Source organism: Dreissena polymorpha, chromosome 3 (genome assembly GCF_020536995.1).
Source record: "Dreissena polymorpha isolate Duluth1 chromosome 3, UMN_Dpol_1.0, whole genome shotgun sequence".
NCBI classification, from domain to species: domain Eukaryota; kingdom Metazoa; phylum Mollusca; class Bivalvia; order Myida; family Dreissenidae; genus Dreissena; species Dreissena polymorpha.
Window position 1 is genome coordinate 116,327,087 of NC_068357.1, and position 18,321 is coordinate 116,345,407.

Below are 18,321 nucleotides of genomic sequence, written 5' to 3' on the forward strand. Positions count from 1 at the left end.
AATGTATGACATTTTATTTTTAATTGTCATTTTGCTGAAGAGTTGACAATTAAGTGACTTAAATATTATAACAGACATGTCTTGAAGAAACATAATACACTGCCAGATGTTTTTGACAGGCTTAAAACTTATTAGGCTGTGTTTCACCGCAATTAGACCACTATTTACTTCTCTATCTTTTGTTATCACTTTTAAAGTGTCCGGTAATGTTAATTTCTTCAGGCATCACTTTTAAAGTGCGGGTAAATTTAATTCCTTCAAGCATGTTTCTTCATTTCCAGATAATGTGTTGAACCTTTACCCATAAGTCACTGCAAGGGCTGCCTGAATTTAGTTATTTATCTTTTTTAATATTTTCCAGATGTTTAATTTTACCTTTACCCAGAATTCATGAAAAGTGCTCCCTAGAATTAACATAAACCAGTTCTACCCAGATAATATGGTTTAGCTACACCCATAATTCACTGCAATTGATCCCTTGATTTTTAACTAAACCTGTTCTTCCCATTTCCAGATAATGGCTTCTACCTGTACCCAGAATTCACTATGAAGGTTCCCGTCTCAGAGAAGGAGGGTATGTCAGAAGCGACCAGTGATGGGAACCAATCGCATGTGTCCACTCTTTATGAGGATGTGCTGGCCATGCCTGTTACACTCTGGACGTGGTGGTTAGTGTTTAAGGCGAAGATAAAATGCTGGGGTGGCGAAATCTCAAAAAACTATACTTGTCCACGGACAACCATTTAGGAAATTTAACTTGTCCGTTGCTGAACTACACTTTTCCGTTAATGTTTATATAAATTATAAACGCATTTATTGATTAATGTAAAACAATGTGGAATATACCAAAATGAGTATGATTCGCTAGTTTTGTTTATAGTTTTATTTCAATAGTACATTCATTATAGCAGTATATTATAAACAATATAAAGGCTTTCTAAAACTTTTAATCTTGCAAAGCTAGTGTTATTAAAACATGTGTTGAACATAAGTACATCGTAATCTTAACAAATTAAACTAGTCCAATATGTCGACCTCATTAGACTGAGGCTCTGCGCCGCTACTGGTAGCAATTTGATTATCATCAACTGGTAACCATTGAAAATCTATGAGTCAAGTTTCTTGAAAAGTAGTGGTGCGTTTACTTAGATCATATTTTTTATCATAATCTTTCTTAGTTTTTTTGGGAGGTGGACTGCTAAAAGCTTTGGGTTTCTGCTCCGTAAATGAAGATTTAAAAAAACTAAATGTTCCATTTTTACCATTAAAGTCGTCTTAAATAACAAGGTAGACCGTGTTTTGATTATCTTACTTTGATACTTTTTATTTCCGTCTGATTTTAAAAATAAAGAAACCAGTCTGTACACTGTCTAACAGTCAGGCCGAATGTTTAAAATGCGGCATGCTCCTGGTCTCTTATAGAATGAGGGAGATCACTGCGCAGGAGAGTGCCCGTATTTTAGCTTGATTGCTCCGCAAATAGCACTGACAATGTAATCGCATGTCAACATCCGGTTTTGTAAAACTTAATTCGGCTTTAATACAATGTATTTTTTTCTATACCTGGACCCGACTTTTAAAAAAACTTGTTGTCCACGGACAACTTAATTGAAAAAAATCAGTTGCCCAGACAAGCAAATGTACGACTCGGTCAACTCGGACATTTGATTTCGCCACCCCTGAAATGTGGATTGTAAACTCTAAAATTTCCCAAAAGTTGGTTTCGTAGGTTTGGTTTTGTTTTCACTGTTTTTTTTAATGAAAAATTAGTTATTATCCAAATCGTCAAAATCTCTACTAATCACACTGTAATAAAATGTCACTGTAGCAAAAACAAGTTTAAGATTGGCACCCAAGAAATATTGTAACTCAAGTTAGTGTAAACAAACCTTTTCCATTATTATAATTCTTAGTAAAAAGTAAAGTAATAGTAAGCAAATATGCTGTCATTTTAGCAAGTTAATAATTTAACATATCTAAAGCAAATTCTGTATGTTGTACATGGCGCTTGAACAAGCTGAAGATACTAGAACATTTTCTAGTATTTGTAAGCTCCGCCAAGGTCTAACAATGTTTTCTTGAAATATTATCAAGAAAACAGGTTCAAAATCCAGTAATGTTGCTTGACTGTTTTTATAAAACTTGATATTGACATAAACAATAAGCTAACAGTATTCTGATATTTGCATGCTATAACATCTTGTTAACAAGGAAGATAAATCACATACAGTTCAATTCTCATCACTGTTGCAGTTAGTTCCCTTATATGATAGCATCATTGTTGCTTCTGGTTTATAACTTAAAGGTTTTCACTCATTTAAAAGCTCTAAGTAGTTTGGTATTTTTATAAATTAACGTGTTTCTTATGCACAATAAACTGTTAATGCTGCTAAAGCAGTTATAACATGTATTGTCATTTATGATAGAGTTAATAGATGTTTTACAATTTTATTCACTTTGCATTATTTGTTGGTGTCAATTTTACTGAAAGATTTAGGGACAAGATAAGGAGTCACTCTTCTAGTTGTGCTATGATGTATGTATGTGTGTGATTCACCACAGCTGTCTGTCTGTCCATTTATAGATGCTTTGTGTGGAGAAATTCTCCTCCTGTTTTAAACACACAACATTCAAACTTGCTAGCTCTGCTCCGTATGATATGAAGTCATGTGTGTGTGTGATTTGTATTGCACTGTGCAAACAGTTACACAAGTTTTGCTTCTTTGCCTACTTGATATTTTTTAAACAAAGTATTATTCCTCAGCGTTTTTGTTAGTGGATATCCGAGCATAAATTGCTCCCAAAACTTCCATTTTACAAATTGTGAAAGTCCCCGGGATCTCCAATAATCCTGTTTTCTAACTCACAGCACATACAAATCTAAATAGAAAATCTGGTCGCTCACTCAATTATCTTCACCTAGGAGCTTCTTTATGCCATGAATTTCTCAAATTTCTCAAATTTCTCAGAGAGTGGCTAATATTGATTTTTGTTAAAATGAACTACAAAACTTTTAATTGAAAATATGTCGCAACAAAATTTTTATACAAAAGTCAATTAATTCGTGCTTTCCATGCTGATGACTTGACATACATTTGTGGCATAATTGTCCTACACTTTTATCGGGACAGAGGATCAAAACGTGAGCACTATTTATTTGAAACTAGAATTTGTAAGCGTTGGCTTAACCTAAACATTTTGAACTTTGTTTCCTATAACAAATTTAATAATGTCATTTTATAAATCAACAATTTACGTTATACGGACCAACACCATTAGACTGTGTTTGCTTCTTAGAACGCTGATACTTCTGTATGATGCGTTATTTTAGATTTAAATGTGTCCCAGAAAGAAGTGCTCTAAGATTAAGCTCTAGGTACTTGGTAAATTTTAGTGACAGATGTTTTTATGAGAAATTCACTTTCATTTTTCAACCTTCTCTGAAAAGAGGTTCATGTAACATTTAATACTGTAATTGATTGGTCATTATTACTAAATATTTACATATCTCCATGCTTGCACATTATGCCACCTGATTCAAACATGTTCAATGGGAATTTCCCATTCCACATTTCACGTTATATATGCACTTAAGTTAAATAGCAAATGAACTTAAGTTAAATGGCAAATGTTCATGAGTTGTTTTTTTTAATCATTCATCGTCTATATTGGCCATAAATTTGGGTTTGAGAATGTAATTAGTAAATATACGGATTATCGGGCAATGGATAGAGTTGAAACATGTATGTAGCCATAAATATTCACATATGGAAGGGTTTACTAAATATACATGTATTGAAATAAAAGTGTGACCTCCAACATGATGTTCATACATCAAAGCTTGGAAGTCAGGACTTCCATCTTTTGAAAGCTAGTTGAAGCTCTGATTCTTACCAAAGACTTCAATTACAAAAATATTGTAATGTTTGTCTCTTAAAATTTTGATCAAATAATGCGCATTTGGTCAAAACTGGCTTGACCCTGTGGTTCTATTGCCATTGTAACAGCTTGCTACATACAAATGCATTCTATGTTGGTGGGTGTTCATTACTTATGTGTCTATTTCTTGTTCTTACATGATTGGTATTTATTCCAGAGACAAAGACCAAAACTATTTTAACACTCAACAAACCGTGCACAAAGAATGCCTGATTGAAATAATATTTGCACAATCATTTATTGTGGGCCCTATACAAAGAAAAAGGTCATTTAGTGAGCACCTGTTTGTTTGTATTCTCACAGGAAGGAAGTGATTGCCATAAGCGTGGTGTTCTCTGTGCTGACCCACATCGTACTTAATCGATTACAAAGGGTCCAGGATGGAAGAGAAATAGAGCAGAGCTCCAGCAGCAGTCAGGTATGTTTGATTCAATCCTCAGTCTTGAAATAGGAATTTTTCCCAAATCCCATTAGCACAGGAAAAACTAGATGGAATACCAAGGAGTGAAATATATATAATGTTGATCAAGATGTTGGTGTTTTCTTTGCATTTTCTTTGGGATTTAGGCTGAGCTCAGCTGGCTCTGGGTCTTGCTTCTGCAATTGAAAGAATATAGAATGTTAACGTTCGTATATGCTCTACATTGACATGTTAAGTTTGTTGTACGTGAACTAATGAGATGTTTCCCAAATCCTATTAGTACAGGAAAAACTAGAAGGAATACCAAGGAGTGAAAGATACATAATGCTGATAAGATGTTGGTGTTTTTTTGCCTTGTTTATATTTCGCTGAACTCTGGCATAAAGGGATCTTTTCACAGATTTGGGAATGTATTGAAGTTTGTCGTTAAATACTTTGAATTTGAAAAATGTAATAATTGGAACGTAAAAAACAAGAATAAAATTAAAGAAAGAAAAAAGTATTCCTCAACTGGGCTGGAACCACTGACCCTTGAGTTAAAAGTCAAGCAGGTAAACCACAAGGCCATCTGTGCCCATAGATTGAGTGGTGTATTTCATACATTATATAAGCAATCCTGGTAATGTCACAAAATATAACGATAACATCAGTTCTCCAAATTAGAGACCAAAAATCAGTCCAAATTATTCCATTGTTTCGCGTTTGTAAAACTTAATAATTTTTAGGTTTTTAAATTGTCGAACAATGAATATAATGGATATTTTAAAGCATGGTTAATTTTCAGTATTACTGTTTCCTCCCAAATGTCATAACTACAACGAAAATTTGCAAATCTGAAACAGTTTATTTCAATTTTGTCAATTTTTTCAAAACATGAAAAGGTCACTTTATGAAATTTAACATCTATGTACACAAATCTATACTTATTTAAAGAAATTTCAAACTGCTTTTATTCAATTAAATATAAACAATTGAATACATTTTAAAACCTTTGAAATCAAGATATAAAACGGTGTTATTCACATACAGGATACCGTCTGATACCGCTTGTCACAGAGAGTAATCATAGTTATAAATATTATTGAAATACAAATATTATTGTTGACTTCAAACCTTTATTCCAAATAAAAAGCACCAACATTCCCACAAATTGTTATTGATCTATATAGCCATTGAGTGACACCAGTTCTCCCAAGGAGGATGTGGAGAATGATTCAGAAGGGGCAGTTACTCTGCCAAGTCGACAGAACTCTGCTGACCAGTTTGAGTCCAGGTAAGAGTTGTCTACCATGCTAGGTATGAATTTTGTGCATGGTCTGCTGAGTGTTTAAAAGTACAATAAATTGTGTAGTACCTGAAGAAACAATTTCTTGACAATACAAATTTCAGACTAATAGGTAGTTATGATTAACATCCTAAGTTGACATTTTGTGCAGGCCTGCTGAGTATTGTTTGAAGTAAAATTAATAGTGTGGTACCTAAAAGAACAATGTCTTGAGATGAAAGATCACACACAATCTAGTAGGTATGATTAAATGACCTTGATACTGATTATAATGGAATTTGTATTAATTTGCCAGGTGTAAGTGCTTTCTTTAATGGTAACATATTTTTTTAATGTTGTATACCTGTATTTATACTTGCAAAGACATGACAAATCAACATCTGGCTAAAGATTAGAGTAAGAATTTCAAGAAAGTCTATGACATAAAGTTCTGTAACTACAGTACTGTTATAAATTATCATCCTTCTTTATGAAGATGTGAGAAATTTCAACTTAATAAGTCTAGATACTTCACCAATGCAAACGAATGTAAAAATGAATTTGGTACAAACACAATTTAACCTGCAGTCAATTCATTTCTATGTTAATCATGTAAAGAACATGTGCAAAAAAAAACTAATTTTGGCTTGTGGGATCAACTGACATGTTGGCAAATTTTATTTGGATAGAAATAGTATATTAAAACGATTAATTTCAAAATTTTACAATATTTATTCCTGTTTTGACCTGGTTGCAGGTACACTGCTGATTATGACCACATGCATGTGCCGGGCAAGGGAGGCTTTGGTGTGGTGTTTGAGGCCCGCAACAAGGTTGATGAGTGCCACTACGCCATCAAACGTATCCCTCTGCCAAATAGGTTAGTATGCCACTGTCCAACAGATAAGTATGTCTAGCAAGTTTATATTCTAGTTGTTTAGAGGTAAGTATCCCACTGTCCAACTGGTTATTATCCCATGGTCAGACATATTAATATCCCACTTAACACCCATGGTCAGACATATTAATATCCCACTTAACAGAAGTTATGTATCCTGTTGCTTTAATAACTACAACCCCACTGTCCTACAGGTTATTGTCAACTTCCAAACAGCTTAGTATGTCACTGCCCAACCAGTCAAACCACTGCCCAACCAGTCAAACCACTGCCCAACCAGTCAAACCACTTCCCAACTAGTCAAAATCCCACTTCACATTAGCTTAAAAACCAACTTTGTTAAAGGTTATGGTAAATTAATATGTTATTGTAACCATAAGTGCATTGTTTTTTTCACTGTTTCATAGTCCATTTTGTTGACCCAGACTTTGTTCTACAAATACCCACAGCATGCTGTTTAAACTATCAATACTTATACCAGATTTTTGTTAGACCCCTTAAACTTAAATATATATTTTTGTTTACAAAATCTGTCAATAATACTGCTTTGATACTAGTATATTAGGTAATATAAATGAGTTGTGCCCATGGGGTTAAATGCATGTGGGTAAAGTGTTGTCCCAAATTAGCTTGTGCAATCAGGGACAACACTTCCTGCTTGACAAAAATTTGTGTGTATAAGAGACTTCCTTTTCACAAAAAATGTCATTAAAGCAGAAAGTTTTGTCTCTGATTAGCCTGTGTGGACTGCGCAGGCTAATATGGGATGACACTTATCACACATGCATTAATCCCCATATTCATATATGGTGGTTCAAATAATTGTTTCAGTGAGGGAGCCAAGGAGAAGGTCATGAGAGAAGTGAAGACTCTGGCCAAGCTAGACCATGTGGGCATAGTGCGTTACTTCCACACATGGATTGAGTCACCACCAGCGGGCTGGCAGGAGGAGAGGGATCGCGCTTTTGAGTGCAGGTAAATATAGGCAGAAGATGTGTTCATGTGTGGTTGTTTTACATCATTACTGGCAGGGGAAATCATTTATGTTTTAATGAACATGATACAAATCTTCTACCTATTCAGTGATGATTTTAATGCTTTGGCTATAAAAAAAGGATATGGGGATTATTTTTTGTATTTAAAAAATATTTTAGGTAGACCAACTGATTAAGTGATCTAAGGATCATCACACTGGAAGTGTTCTGTATTTTACTTCTCATGATAAATAAAAGCCATAGCCCACCATCACTTGAAGATGAATATATAAATTATAACTACACTTAGTTTTCATCCAAACAGCTATAGCCAGCTTTGTGTGTTACCTTGCTGTTAATTGTTTTTAAGTTTTCAAATTGGACTTATTTAAAAGTGTATACATGAAATCCTGCTGTAGTGTCATTCCTGCTAAGGCATGTAACTCTTACATGAAATCTGTTATTATTCCATCTTACAGTGAAGGAGTTACCTCCCCTATCTTCTCAGAATACACCAGCTACACCCCAAGTCCACTTGCAAGGGGATCACAGCAAACAAAATCTAGCAACAACAATTTGAAAGACTCTCCAAAGCTTCAGACAAGTCCTCTAGATTTTCTAAAAAATCCCCTTGGAGATAATATTCTTGAATTAACCGAGGGTCAGATAAAACGAGGAGCTAGTGAAGAGTTTTCAGTGCATAATATATCTGAGAGTGGGTGGGGCATTGAAGATATGTCTACAAGTAACAGGTCCAGGGGTTGGTGGGTGCATAGAAAAGATCTAGAGAACGATGAAAGTGGATCATTTAGTGGTGTGGGTACTCCAAATTTAAATCAAGGGCATTTGGATGACAGTGTAGACATATCGTTCAGACACGAGGATAACGATAATATGAGCAGCAATAATAATGTGAACAATATGAAAACTACTGGTAAATCTGTATGGGACAATCAGGATGTGGAGCCAGAGGATCATATTGTGCGGATGGAGGATTCTAACAGTGCATTCCAGATTGTCTTCGAAGATTCTGGATGCGGGGGTAGAAGCTCTAAGGATTCCATAGAAGACATAAGTGAAGGCTGCCAATCCAATCTCTCCAGGAATTGTCTAGACTCTAGTGTAGGCTCAAGATAGACACTACAAACCCTTTCAAGAAAACACATTCCAGTTCAAATTCACAGCTCAGTGTAAAGTTGCACTCGCGTTCTCCATCTAAGGACCTTGCAAATCTTACTGTAGAAAAAGAAACCAAGCACAAAGACGAAGCAGATTGTGACAAGAAAATTACCACAACTGAATCGGATAGATCTCCACCAAAGCCTAAACTTTATCTTTACATACAAATGCAGCTATGTCGGAAAGATACTTTAAAAGACTGGCTTTCTGCAAACACGTTAAACCGTGACCGTCACAGTGTGTTGGACATTTTTGACCAGATCGTCTCAGCAATAGAGTACGTACATGACTCGGGTCTTATGCACAGAGACTTGAAGCCCTCCAATATATTTTTCTCCCTCGATGGGGTAGTGAAAATGGGAGACTTTGGTCTCGTAACTGCCTTGACTGATGAACAAAACGAGGTCTTGCTTGCAGGAGACCCTTTCAAAAAGCACACGGCACAAGTGGGCACGCAACTTTATATGAGCCCAGAACAAGTATGTTGAGAGATTTGTTTTCAATCTTGCATCTTTTACATATCAAAAAACAATAGTTTGTTTTATAGGAAGGATTATGTAGTCCTCTTATAATACACTTGCAACTTATTAATGGAAAGCTATGCATGTTGCAACATCAAAAAATGGACTAGATATTTGTCAACCGTAAGGCAAATGTATAAGCAAATGTGTTATTTATTGAGTTAAATAGATCATCCGTACTGCAAAAACAACGTTTTGCTTCATTTAGGAAAATAAATATTAAGATTTCTTCATTGTTTTCTTTTGAACACCATGTTGAAGTCACAATTATAAAATTATTCCCTAATTAATTTACAATAAAAACTATCATTGTACAGGTTCCCAGTTCAAGTATGAAATAATTTATTAGACATACCAGGAATTTGCAGAAGACGCAGATAATTTAATTGTTAAAACAAGAGTGTTTAAATACAAACTTAAAAAAAAATTAATGCAATAGATCGAAAAACATCCTCCATGGTATCCATAGATACCACAGTAACCATGCATTCCTATACAATATCCACCATAGTATCCATAGTAACCATATATTCCCTGCCTTTACAGATGAGTGGTAAGAAGTACTCGGCTAAGGTGGATATTTTCTCACTGGGTGTGATTCTCTTTGAGCTCCTGTACCCGTTTGCTACTCAGATGGAGCGAGTCAACACACTTGTGAACGTCAAGCGACAGGATTTTCCAGAACGTTTCAATCGGGAAATGCAGAAAGAAGTATGTAGTATAAAAGGGTTATTCGGTTTAACAAATATTCCTAATTATTTTGTAATTGTCAATATTAACCGATTTCTGATCAAAATGATTGTTTTACAAAGAAAGGCTTTGATGAGTATTTGACGTGCATGTGTGCAGAGCTACAGATAAGCTTTTTGGGGTAATTGGGTAATACCCTTCAAAATAAGAATGAATTGGGTAATGGAAAACGTGATTTGGTATCCAAAAGTATCATACCCGCTCATTAAAAAAAATAATTGGGTATTTGTACCAAAACAAACAAGTGAATTGGGTAATTGCAATAAAACATGAATTTAGCTTCTCAAAACCGTACCTACATATAGTCACTGTTATGTATTCAATTGCAGTATAGGTTGTTCCATCTTTCTTTTACCAGATTCAACAATGGAATTTCTCAACCCACTCATCGAATGCGTTTGTACTTGTTTTTGTTCCAATATGGGCCAGTACTTTCGTTTTGGAAACACAACACACCCCCATCATAGGGGGCTGGAACGGTGTTGGATAGTATAATATAGTGTATTTTGACCGAAAATGCCCAAAACCAAAATAAAATATAATAATATTAACACGGGTTTCAACTCATTTTTTTTTCTTTCTGACAGCCATCAATCAGAGTCCGTTTGCATTGCTAAAAAATAATACAAATAAACCACTTTGGCATTTAAAAGTAGCTAAGACATGGCTCTATCAATAAACAATAACAACTTACAGCACAAGGCACTTAAAATCTTATTTTGGAGAGCTTAAACATATCTGATTGATGGCTGTCAGAAAATATTATTTTTAGTTGAAACCCTTGCTGCTATAATTAAATTATTTTATTTTTTTTGCATTTTCGGTCAAAACACACTTTATTATACTATCCAGCCCTCTGTGCACCCCATCAACAAGTTCATCTAAACTACTACCGCAGATGTCCATGGAACAAAACATGGAGTTAATAATGTCATAAACTATGCCCTTTGCAATTGTTTTAGATTTATTTACCACGACAAAGGAATCTATATGTGTTTTTGTATTTTTTGCGGAACTTTTCGTCTGCCTAGAGACGCCAATTTGTTTGCATGTGTTATCATCTAAACGATTGGTAAATACGTTACCAGATAAAACAAGCGCTTGTCGATAAAGACTCGAGTCAAAACGACCAAAACAAAACGGGATTTTTCATAACGCATACAAGGCAGCTCCAATTGGGTATCGGCGATTTGTTTTGCGTACCAGTACGCACAGATTTTGAAAAAATTGCGTATCCACCTATTTTTGATTGCATATTTACGCAAATACGCAGCTTATCTGTAGCTCTGTATGTGTGCTTTGTTTTTGTAAACCAGCTCTCCCATGTAAACTGGGAATAGGTTAACTGACTTCTGTGATTTGATTGAAATACTTTTAAAAAAAAACAAGGAGTCAAAACAAGCAAACAACCATGAACACAATTTTTAAAATATAATTTAAAAAATTATTTACGTCCAATTGATGATCACTTTCTACTTTCTACATCTAAAATTGTAATGTTTAGTCTATCTTACCTTGTTTCAGGCCACGTTTGTGAGCTGGTTGCTTTCACCCAAGCCTGAGGACCGTCCATCTGCCAAGGCCATCTTGGACAGTGAGTTGCTGAAAGAGTTCGAGAGTCGAAGGATGCCAAGAAGATTCCGCACCCGAACTGTATCTCAGAATAGCTCATAGACACATATTTTTATCCATACGTTGAATCATATAACTCATTAGCACAGGTGTAATTTGTAGCACATATTGACAATTTTCATTTACCCATTTCATTAACTTATTGTTTTCTCCAAACAATTGAATCTTTTTAGATTATTGTTATTGATAAAAGTTTTCAGCATTAATATTGATTTCAGTACTGTTTTTTGAAAAAAAAGTGTCATTTATGTTAATTGTCCTTTATGTTAACTTTGTTTGTGTTTTTTTGTACATCATCTATTGACTAGTACACATTAAGTATTGTGAGAACTGGATAATGTTTTCATTATTCCATTATTTATGCTGTTTACTGATCATCAGTATCTAAGGGTTTGAATTGAAACCTTTAAAACTTGGATTTAGTAAGAAAGGCCTAAATAAAATTAACTTTCTGAGGGACTACAAATGCGTAAAAATACTTACATTTTTTTGTATTTAAAAGGTAAATTGTTAAATCTTGCTCAAACTTTCACAGCTGAATGACCTTAATTTGTAAATTAATTATAAAGAAAAGAGTAATGACCCTGAATAGTGTTGGCTGAAACATGGCCCTTTGTCTTTATATCTTTTGTAGAATATATTATGGATTTGTCTGTGTCCATGTGTTTAGGGAGCATCATATGTAAGAATGTATTTGTATTTCATTATAACAAAGTGTCATAGCTATTTGTCATTGAAAACCCATTTATTCAATGAGTTTCTCATATCCACTTTGATCTTCATCAAACAGTGCCATCTTATACCTCACAGACTATAGCCTTGTGATTTTTCACCCGCATTATCTCATAAAAATGCCATGTCCCTTGTTAATAATTCGCAAACAGTGTCTCAAAGTTTGTAATAGACCTTAAATTAAGGTCTATTACAAACTATTACAAATGATTAAGGTCCTTAATCATTTTCTCCCCACAGGTTCTCAGAATATGCCATAGACTCTTTGTCATTTCATCCTTACAGCGTATCTAAACAGACCATAGATACTTGTTATTTCATCCCAAGTTTGTATTAGAACAGACCACAGACACTTGTCATTTCATACTAACAGTGTATAAAATTGACCATATACACTTGTCATTTCATTACAACTTTGTGTCAGAACAAACCATAGAAACTTGTCATTTCATAATAACTGTGTTTTAGAATAGACCATAGACACTAGTCATTTCATACCAACAATATCTCAGAATATAGCATAAACTCTTGTCATTTCAACTCAACAATGTCTCGAAATCACCATCAACACATAGACAACATCAGTGTCTATGATTTTTTTTAGACACTTGTCATTTCACCCAAACAGTCTTTATTTTAGATGTGGTAATTGGGGCATGTATTACATATCAATTTCATGAACTTTCTGATGGTTCGACTAGTTTATACATGGTCATGTATTTTAATGTTAGGATGGAAACCATATATTTTGTGGTTGAAAAATTTAATTATGAATATGGTTATGTAGAGAAACGTGTTTGCTTTTATTGGTGGCTGGTTGCATAAATAATTTGAACAATCATTTTTAGTTGTAAGTGTTTTTTTGTGCGTTATAACTTATATTTAACATAATATTTTGTTCACAAATCATTTCAAGCTTTTCTAGACGAGTATACCGATTTTTTTACAGTTGGTTAAGAAGGTACAAGTATATACTTGTAGTTTATATAATGGAGGCGAAACTGAACATAACTATGTACCAGTATTCTGAAATTGTTTACATTGATATAGATATCTCTCTGAAATGTCCTCTCCTTGATTATGCATTGAGATTGTGATTTGAATTGCATGTGTGTTTGATGTAATAAATATGTTAACTAATATACATTGTAACCATGGGTGGAATTCAAATAGGTTTATTATTACTGTGTATTTGAATATGAATCGACTGTCAAATTTGTATTTGTAGGAATGATAATTGCCTGCGTGACTTAAAATTGGTCATTAAAACATTCTATAATACATGGATTGAATATGAAACCAATTGAGATTTAAGCTCAAATTATGCAAGCAGTTTTATGGGTCATTTATTAAAGTTGAGACCAAGTTTGAAATAAAAACCTGTTGTAGTCTTTAGACCAGGATTGTTCATATTAACAGTTGTTAAAGCATCTGAATCCAGTTTTGAACTCGTGAGTACAATTTTAACCCATTTATTATAATGTGACCTTAGTCGACCAATCATTTAAATTTAATATTTTGATCTGGGTTAGATGGCATGTATTATATTTTTATTGTTTTTCAGGTTACTAAACTAAAAATAAAATTGTGGATATCTACTTACTAAATTAACACTCGTCATTTAAAATGAAATTAAAATATATGAATACTTTTTAGTTACGGTATTGTTTTGCAAACAATGATATTATTGTCACTTTTATGTTTGTTTTGTGTTGGTTTTAATGAGTTTGATGGGTGCATCCCGCTTGATATTTTTCACTTGAATCCGGTAATGCGTAAATAGATCTTATGCCATTAGCGACCAGCATAGCTCCAGACCAGCCTGCACAATGGCGCTGTTTGCTAGAAAGCTTGTCTTTCTCCTATTAAGTCACGCAAGGTTTTTTGGCAACATTTGAAGACAGGTTAGCTGCTGACAAGCTTGTGGTCTAGAGCTACGCTGGCCGTATAGGGCATAATACCCATTTTTGCATGACGCGGCTCACTTGTCAAATGATTATGTCCTTGTTATAAGCATGTTAAATTGATACTAACCATAAATTATAGTTATTGAAGTTATTGAAAAATAAAATTTAAACATTTTTGTTGTTGTTTCTGTATGTAAACAATATATGAAATTACCCAATTTTTATTAGATCATATTTATGTCGGACTTAAACAAAACTACCATGGAAGCAGTACTTTAAAAATATTTGTGTCTGTTGTTGTTTACAGCTCACCTGCGCACAACGTGCTCATGGTGAGCTTTTGTGCTCGCCTTTTGTCCGTCGTGCGTTGTCCGTTGTGCGACGTCAACATTTGCCTTGTTCACTCTCTAGAGGCCACATTTATTGTCCAATCTTCATGAAATTTGGTCAGAAGATTGGTTTTAATATTATCTTGGATGAGTTCGAAAATGGTTACGTTTGCTTGAAAAACATGGCTGCCAAGGGGCAGGGCATTTTTCCTTATATGGCTATAGTAAAATCTTGTTAACACTATAGAAGCCACATTTATTGTCTGATCTTCATGAAACTTGGTCAGAAGATTCATCCCAATAATATCTTGGACGAGTTTGAAAATGATGCCAGTTGGTTGAAAAACATGGCCGCCAGGGGGCGGGGCATTTTTCCTAATATGGCTATAGTAAAACCTTGTTAACACTCTAGAGGCCACATTTATTTTCCAATCTTCATGAAACTTGCTCAGAAGATTTGTCCCACTGATATCTTTGATGAGTTCAAAAATGGTAACCTTTGCTTGAAAAACATGGCTGCCAAGGGGCGGGGCATTTTTCCTTATATGACTATATATGGCTATAGTAAAATCTTGTTAACACTCGAGAGGCCACATTTATTGTCCAATCTTAATGAAACTTGTTCAGAAGATTCATCCCAATAATATCTTGGACGAGTTCCAAAATAATGCAGGTTGGTTGAAAAACATGGCCGCCAGGGGGCGGGGCATTTTTCCTTATGTCTATAGTAAAACCTTGTTTACACTCTAGAGGCCACATTTATTGTCCAATCTTGATGAAATTTGGTCAGAAGATTTGTCTTAATGATATCTTGGATGAGTTTGAAAATGGTTATGTTTGCTTGAATAACATGGCCGCCAAGGGGCGGGGCATTTTTCCTTATATGGCTGTATAAGCCTATAGTAAAATCTTGTTAACACTCTAGAGGTCACATTTATTTTCCGATCTTCGTGAAACTCGGTCAGAAGATTCATCCCAATGATATCTTGGATGAGTTCAAAAATGATGCTGGCTGGTTGAAAAGCATGGCCACCACAGGGGCGGAGCTATTTTCCTTATATGGCTTTAGTAAAACCTTGTTAACACTCTAGAGGTCACATTTATTTTCCGATCATCATGAAACTTGGTCAGAAGATTTGTACCAATGGTATCTTGGATGAGTGTGAAATAGTTTTGGTTGCTTTAAAAACATGGCCACCAGGGGCAGGGCATTTTTCCTTATATGGCTATATATGGCTATAGTAAAACCTAGTTAACACTCTAGAGGCCACATTTATTGTCCAATCTTCATGAAATTTGGTCAGAAGATTCATCCCGATAATATCTTGGATGAGATTTTTCCGATCATCATGAAACTTAGTCAGAAGATTAGTCTCAATGATACCTTGGATGAGTTCGAAAATAATTATGTTTGCTTGAAAAAAAAGGCGTCCAAGGCGCGGGGCATTTTTCCTTATATGGCTATAGTAAAGTCTTGTTAACACTCTAGAGGCCACATTTACTGTCCGATCTTCATGAAACTTGGTCAGAAGATTCATTCCAATACTATCTTGGATGAGTTCAAAAATGATGCCAGTTGGTTGAAAAACATGGCTGCCAGGGGGCGGGGCATTTTTCCTTATATGGCTATAGTAAAGTCTTGTTAACACTCTAGAGGCCACATTTACTGTCCGATCTTCATGAAACTTGGTCAGAAGATTCATTCCGATAATATCTTGGATGAGTTCAAAAATGATGCCAGTTGGTTGAAAAACATGGCTGCCAGGGGGCGGGGCATTTTTCCTTATATGGCTATAGTAAAACCTTGTTAACACTCTAGAGGCCACATTTATTTTCCGATCTTCATGAAACTCGGTAAGAAGATTTGTCCCAATAATATATATTGTTATCTCAGGTGAGCGACTTCGGGCCTTTCAGGCCCTCTTGTTTGAAAACATAAACTGTGGAAAATGATTGGAATTTGACATTCGTTAAAGCGTTTATTTGGGATATTTGTAACGTTATTTCATTTCGTCATTTCAGCGACGAGACACAGGCAGTATTTACGAAAAGTGAATGTTACTGTTAACGGCCCTGTTTGATTTCTCTACAATAATTACCAACATTATTTTTTCAATATCGGGTTGTGCGGTGGTCGAGTGGTAACACTCTGGTCTAACATTCCAGAGGTCCCCGGTTCAATCCCTGGCCGGGGCACTGGGAATGCTTTTAAGTGTTTCATAACTGGTATGAAACCCAGGTAATTCTCGCGTGTATCAGTGCTATACACTGAGCACGTAAAAGAACCAAGGGATCTTTTCGCAAAGAGCTATTGTATCGCACCCGGATTCCTTGTATCCCAATACCGTCTCTTCTGCTTGCTGTCTCTTCAGCAAAACCAAAGGACACCATTGGAAATAAGTGCTTGCACTTTTCATGGGTTATCCTTGACTGCAAGGTCAAACAAAATACTACTACTACTACAACACTATACCTCAGACCCATTATCATAATGCCTTGTTTTTTGCAATGTATACTTTAGTTGTTGCTCATTTCTTAATGCATAGTAAAAAAGAGAGGGCGCCAGTGATAAGCGGCCGTGTAATTAGATCCATGGCGGAAACTTATACAATGTACAATGTAGCCGTTTTCATCGTGCCAAAATTTACCTTCCTCGTCTGTTTATGATACCACCAGAAGATATTAATATTTACCGGCGGTTATCATCTAGGTTTACAGTTGTCTTTTCCATAATATAAAACCACCCCCGGAAATCCGATATGAGGAGGCGTGGATTGGGTTTTGAAAATAAATGTTTACATTTTGCATATATCAATTACCAAAAAGAACGAAAAGAAACAAACATTTACACGCCTGCATTGTTGGAGATGTTTGCGAAGCTGTCAACTTGAAGTCATGTATAATATATCCAAATTTACTTCAAATTTATGAAAGTCTACCCATAATTGGAACCAAAGGCAGAAAATATTATTATAAATGTTTAGAATGCCTACCGGACGTACCTGTATGAATCAATTGCTTTACATTTACAATAATTATAAACAATTAAAAAAGATACAAATAAGCTGGAAATTAACTTAGCTTCAGAACGGATATAATTATAAAACCTCAAAGTTCAATAAAAATGATGCATCCGAGTGGGCATAAATAAGCTGTAATTGTGAGCTTTTAAGTTTATAAATGAACTGCACTCATGTCATTTCTCGACATCTTTGTAAAGCACCATGTCATATCATTTTTTTCATCAACATGTTGAATGTAAAGTCGAATCTTTCCACCAATACGATTTTTTTAAGAAACTCTGGCGGATATGTTACTTGGGGACATTGGTTAATATAATTGTCGGTGCAAAAACTTTTTCACTGGCATACCTTTAAAGAAAATTGTAAATAAAGTGCTAAATATGGGACAAATCCCTGTATCGTCGACTTTAAATAGCCATATTTCAATAAATCCTGAATATTAATAACCAGGATTTTTCTAACATACATGATAATACCTCCTTTGCATACACCAAAATATATTTTAATTCAAAAATGCCTTTAAACAATTATAGAACTGGATTTACTTACCCTACCGAAATTCATCGAAATCTATCGGCAATTTCTCCTAGCACATCCAACTTCTCACAGCATATCGGGTTTCCGGGGGTGAAAACGTACATTGAATGAAGTGTTTTATTAGTATGAGCGTTAGCTCACGCAAAAGTAGAGAGGCAGCTTTGATAATCAGTATGCTTTAACTACGCTACTAGGAACGACAACTGCAGCTATGC

At 34.8% G+C, this 18,321-nt stretch overlaps 2 protein-coding genes across 7 annotated transcripts in view; both read left to right on the forward strand.

The window, feature by feature from the left end:
* Positions 1-14,391, forward strand: part of LOC127871136 (eukaryotic translation initiation factor 2-alpha kinase-like) — a 626,118-nt gene extending 611,727 nt beyond the window's left edge. Inside the window, exons 16-18 of one of the 5 annotated variants that reach the window (XM_052413852.1) lie at positions 9,080-9,154; positions 9,743-9,907; positions 11,471-14,391. In XM_052413852.1, the coding sequence (XP_052269812.1) occupies positions 9,080-9,154; positions 9,743-9,907; positions 11,471-11,620 (390 nt within the window). In that variant the 3' untranslated portion in view covers positions 11,621-14,391. Of the gene's footprint in view, positions 1-8,667; positions 9,155-9,742; positions 9,908-11,470 lie in introns of all 5 variants that reach the window. The other 4 variants (XM_052413849.1, XM_052413853.1, XR_008045158.1 and 1 more) reach the window with 4 other exon arrangements.
* Positions 1-18,321, forward strand: part of LOC127871140 (uncharacterized) — a 210,633-nt gene that overhangs the window by 69,345 nt on the left and 122,967 nt on the right. The window lies entirely within an intron of this gene.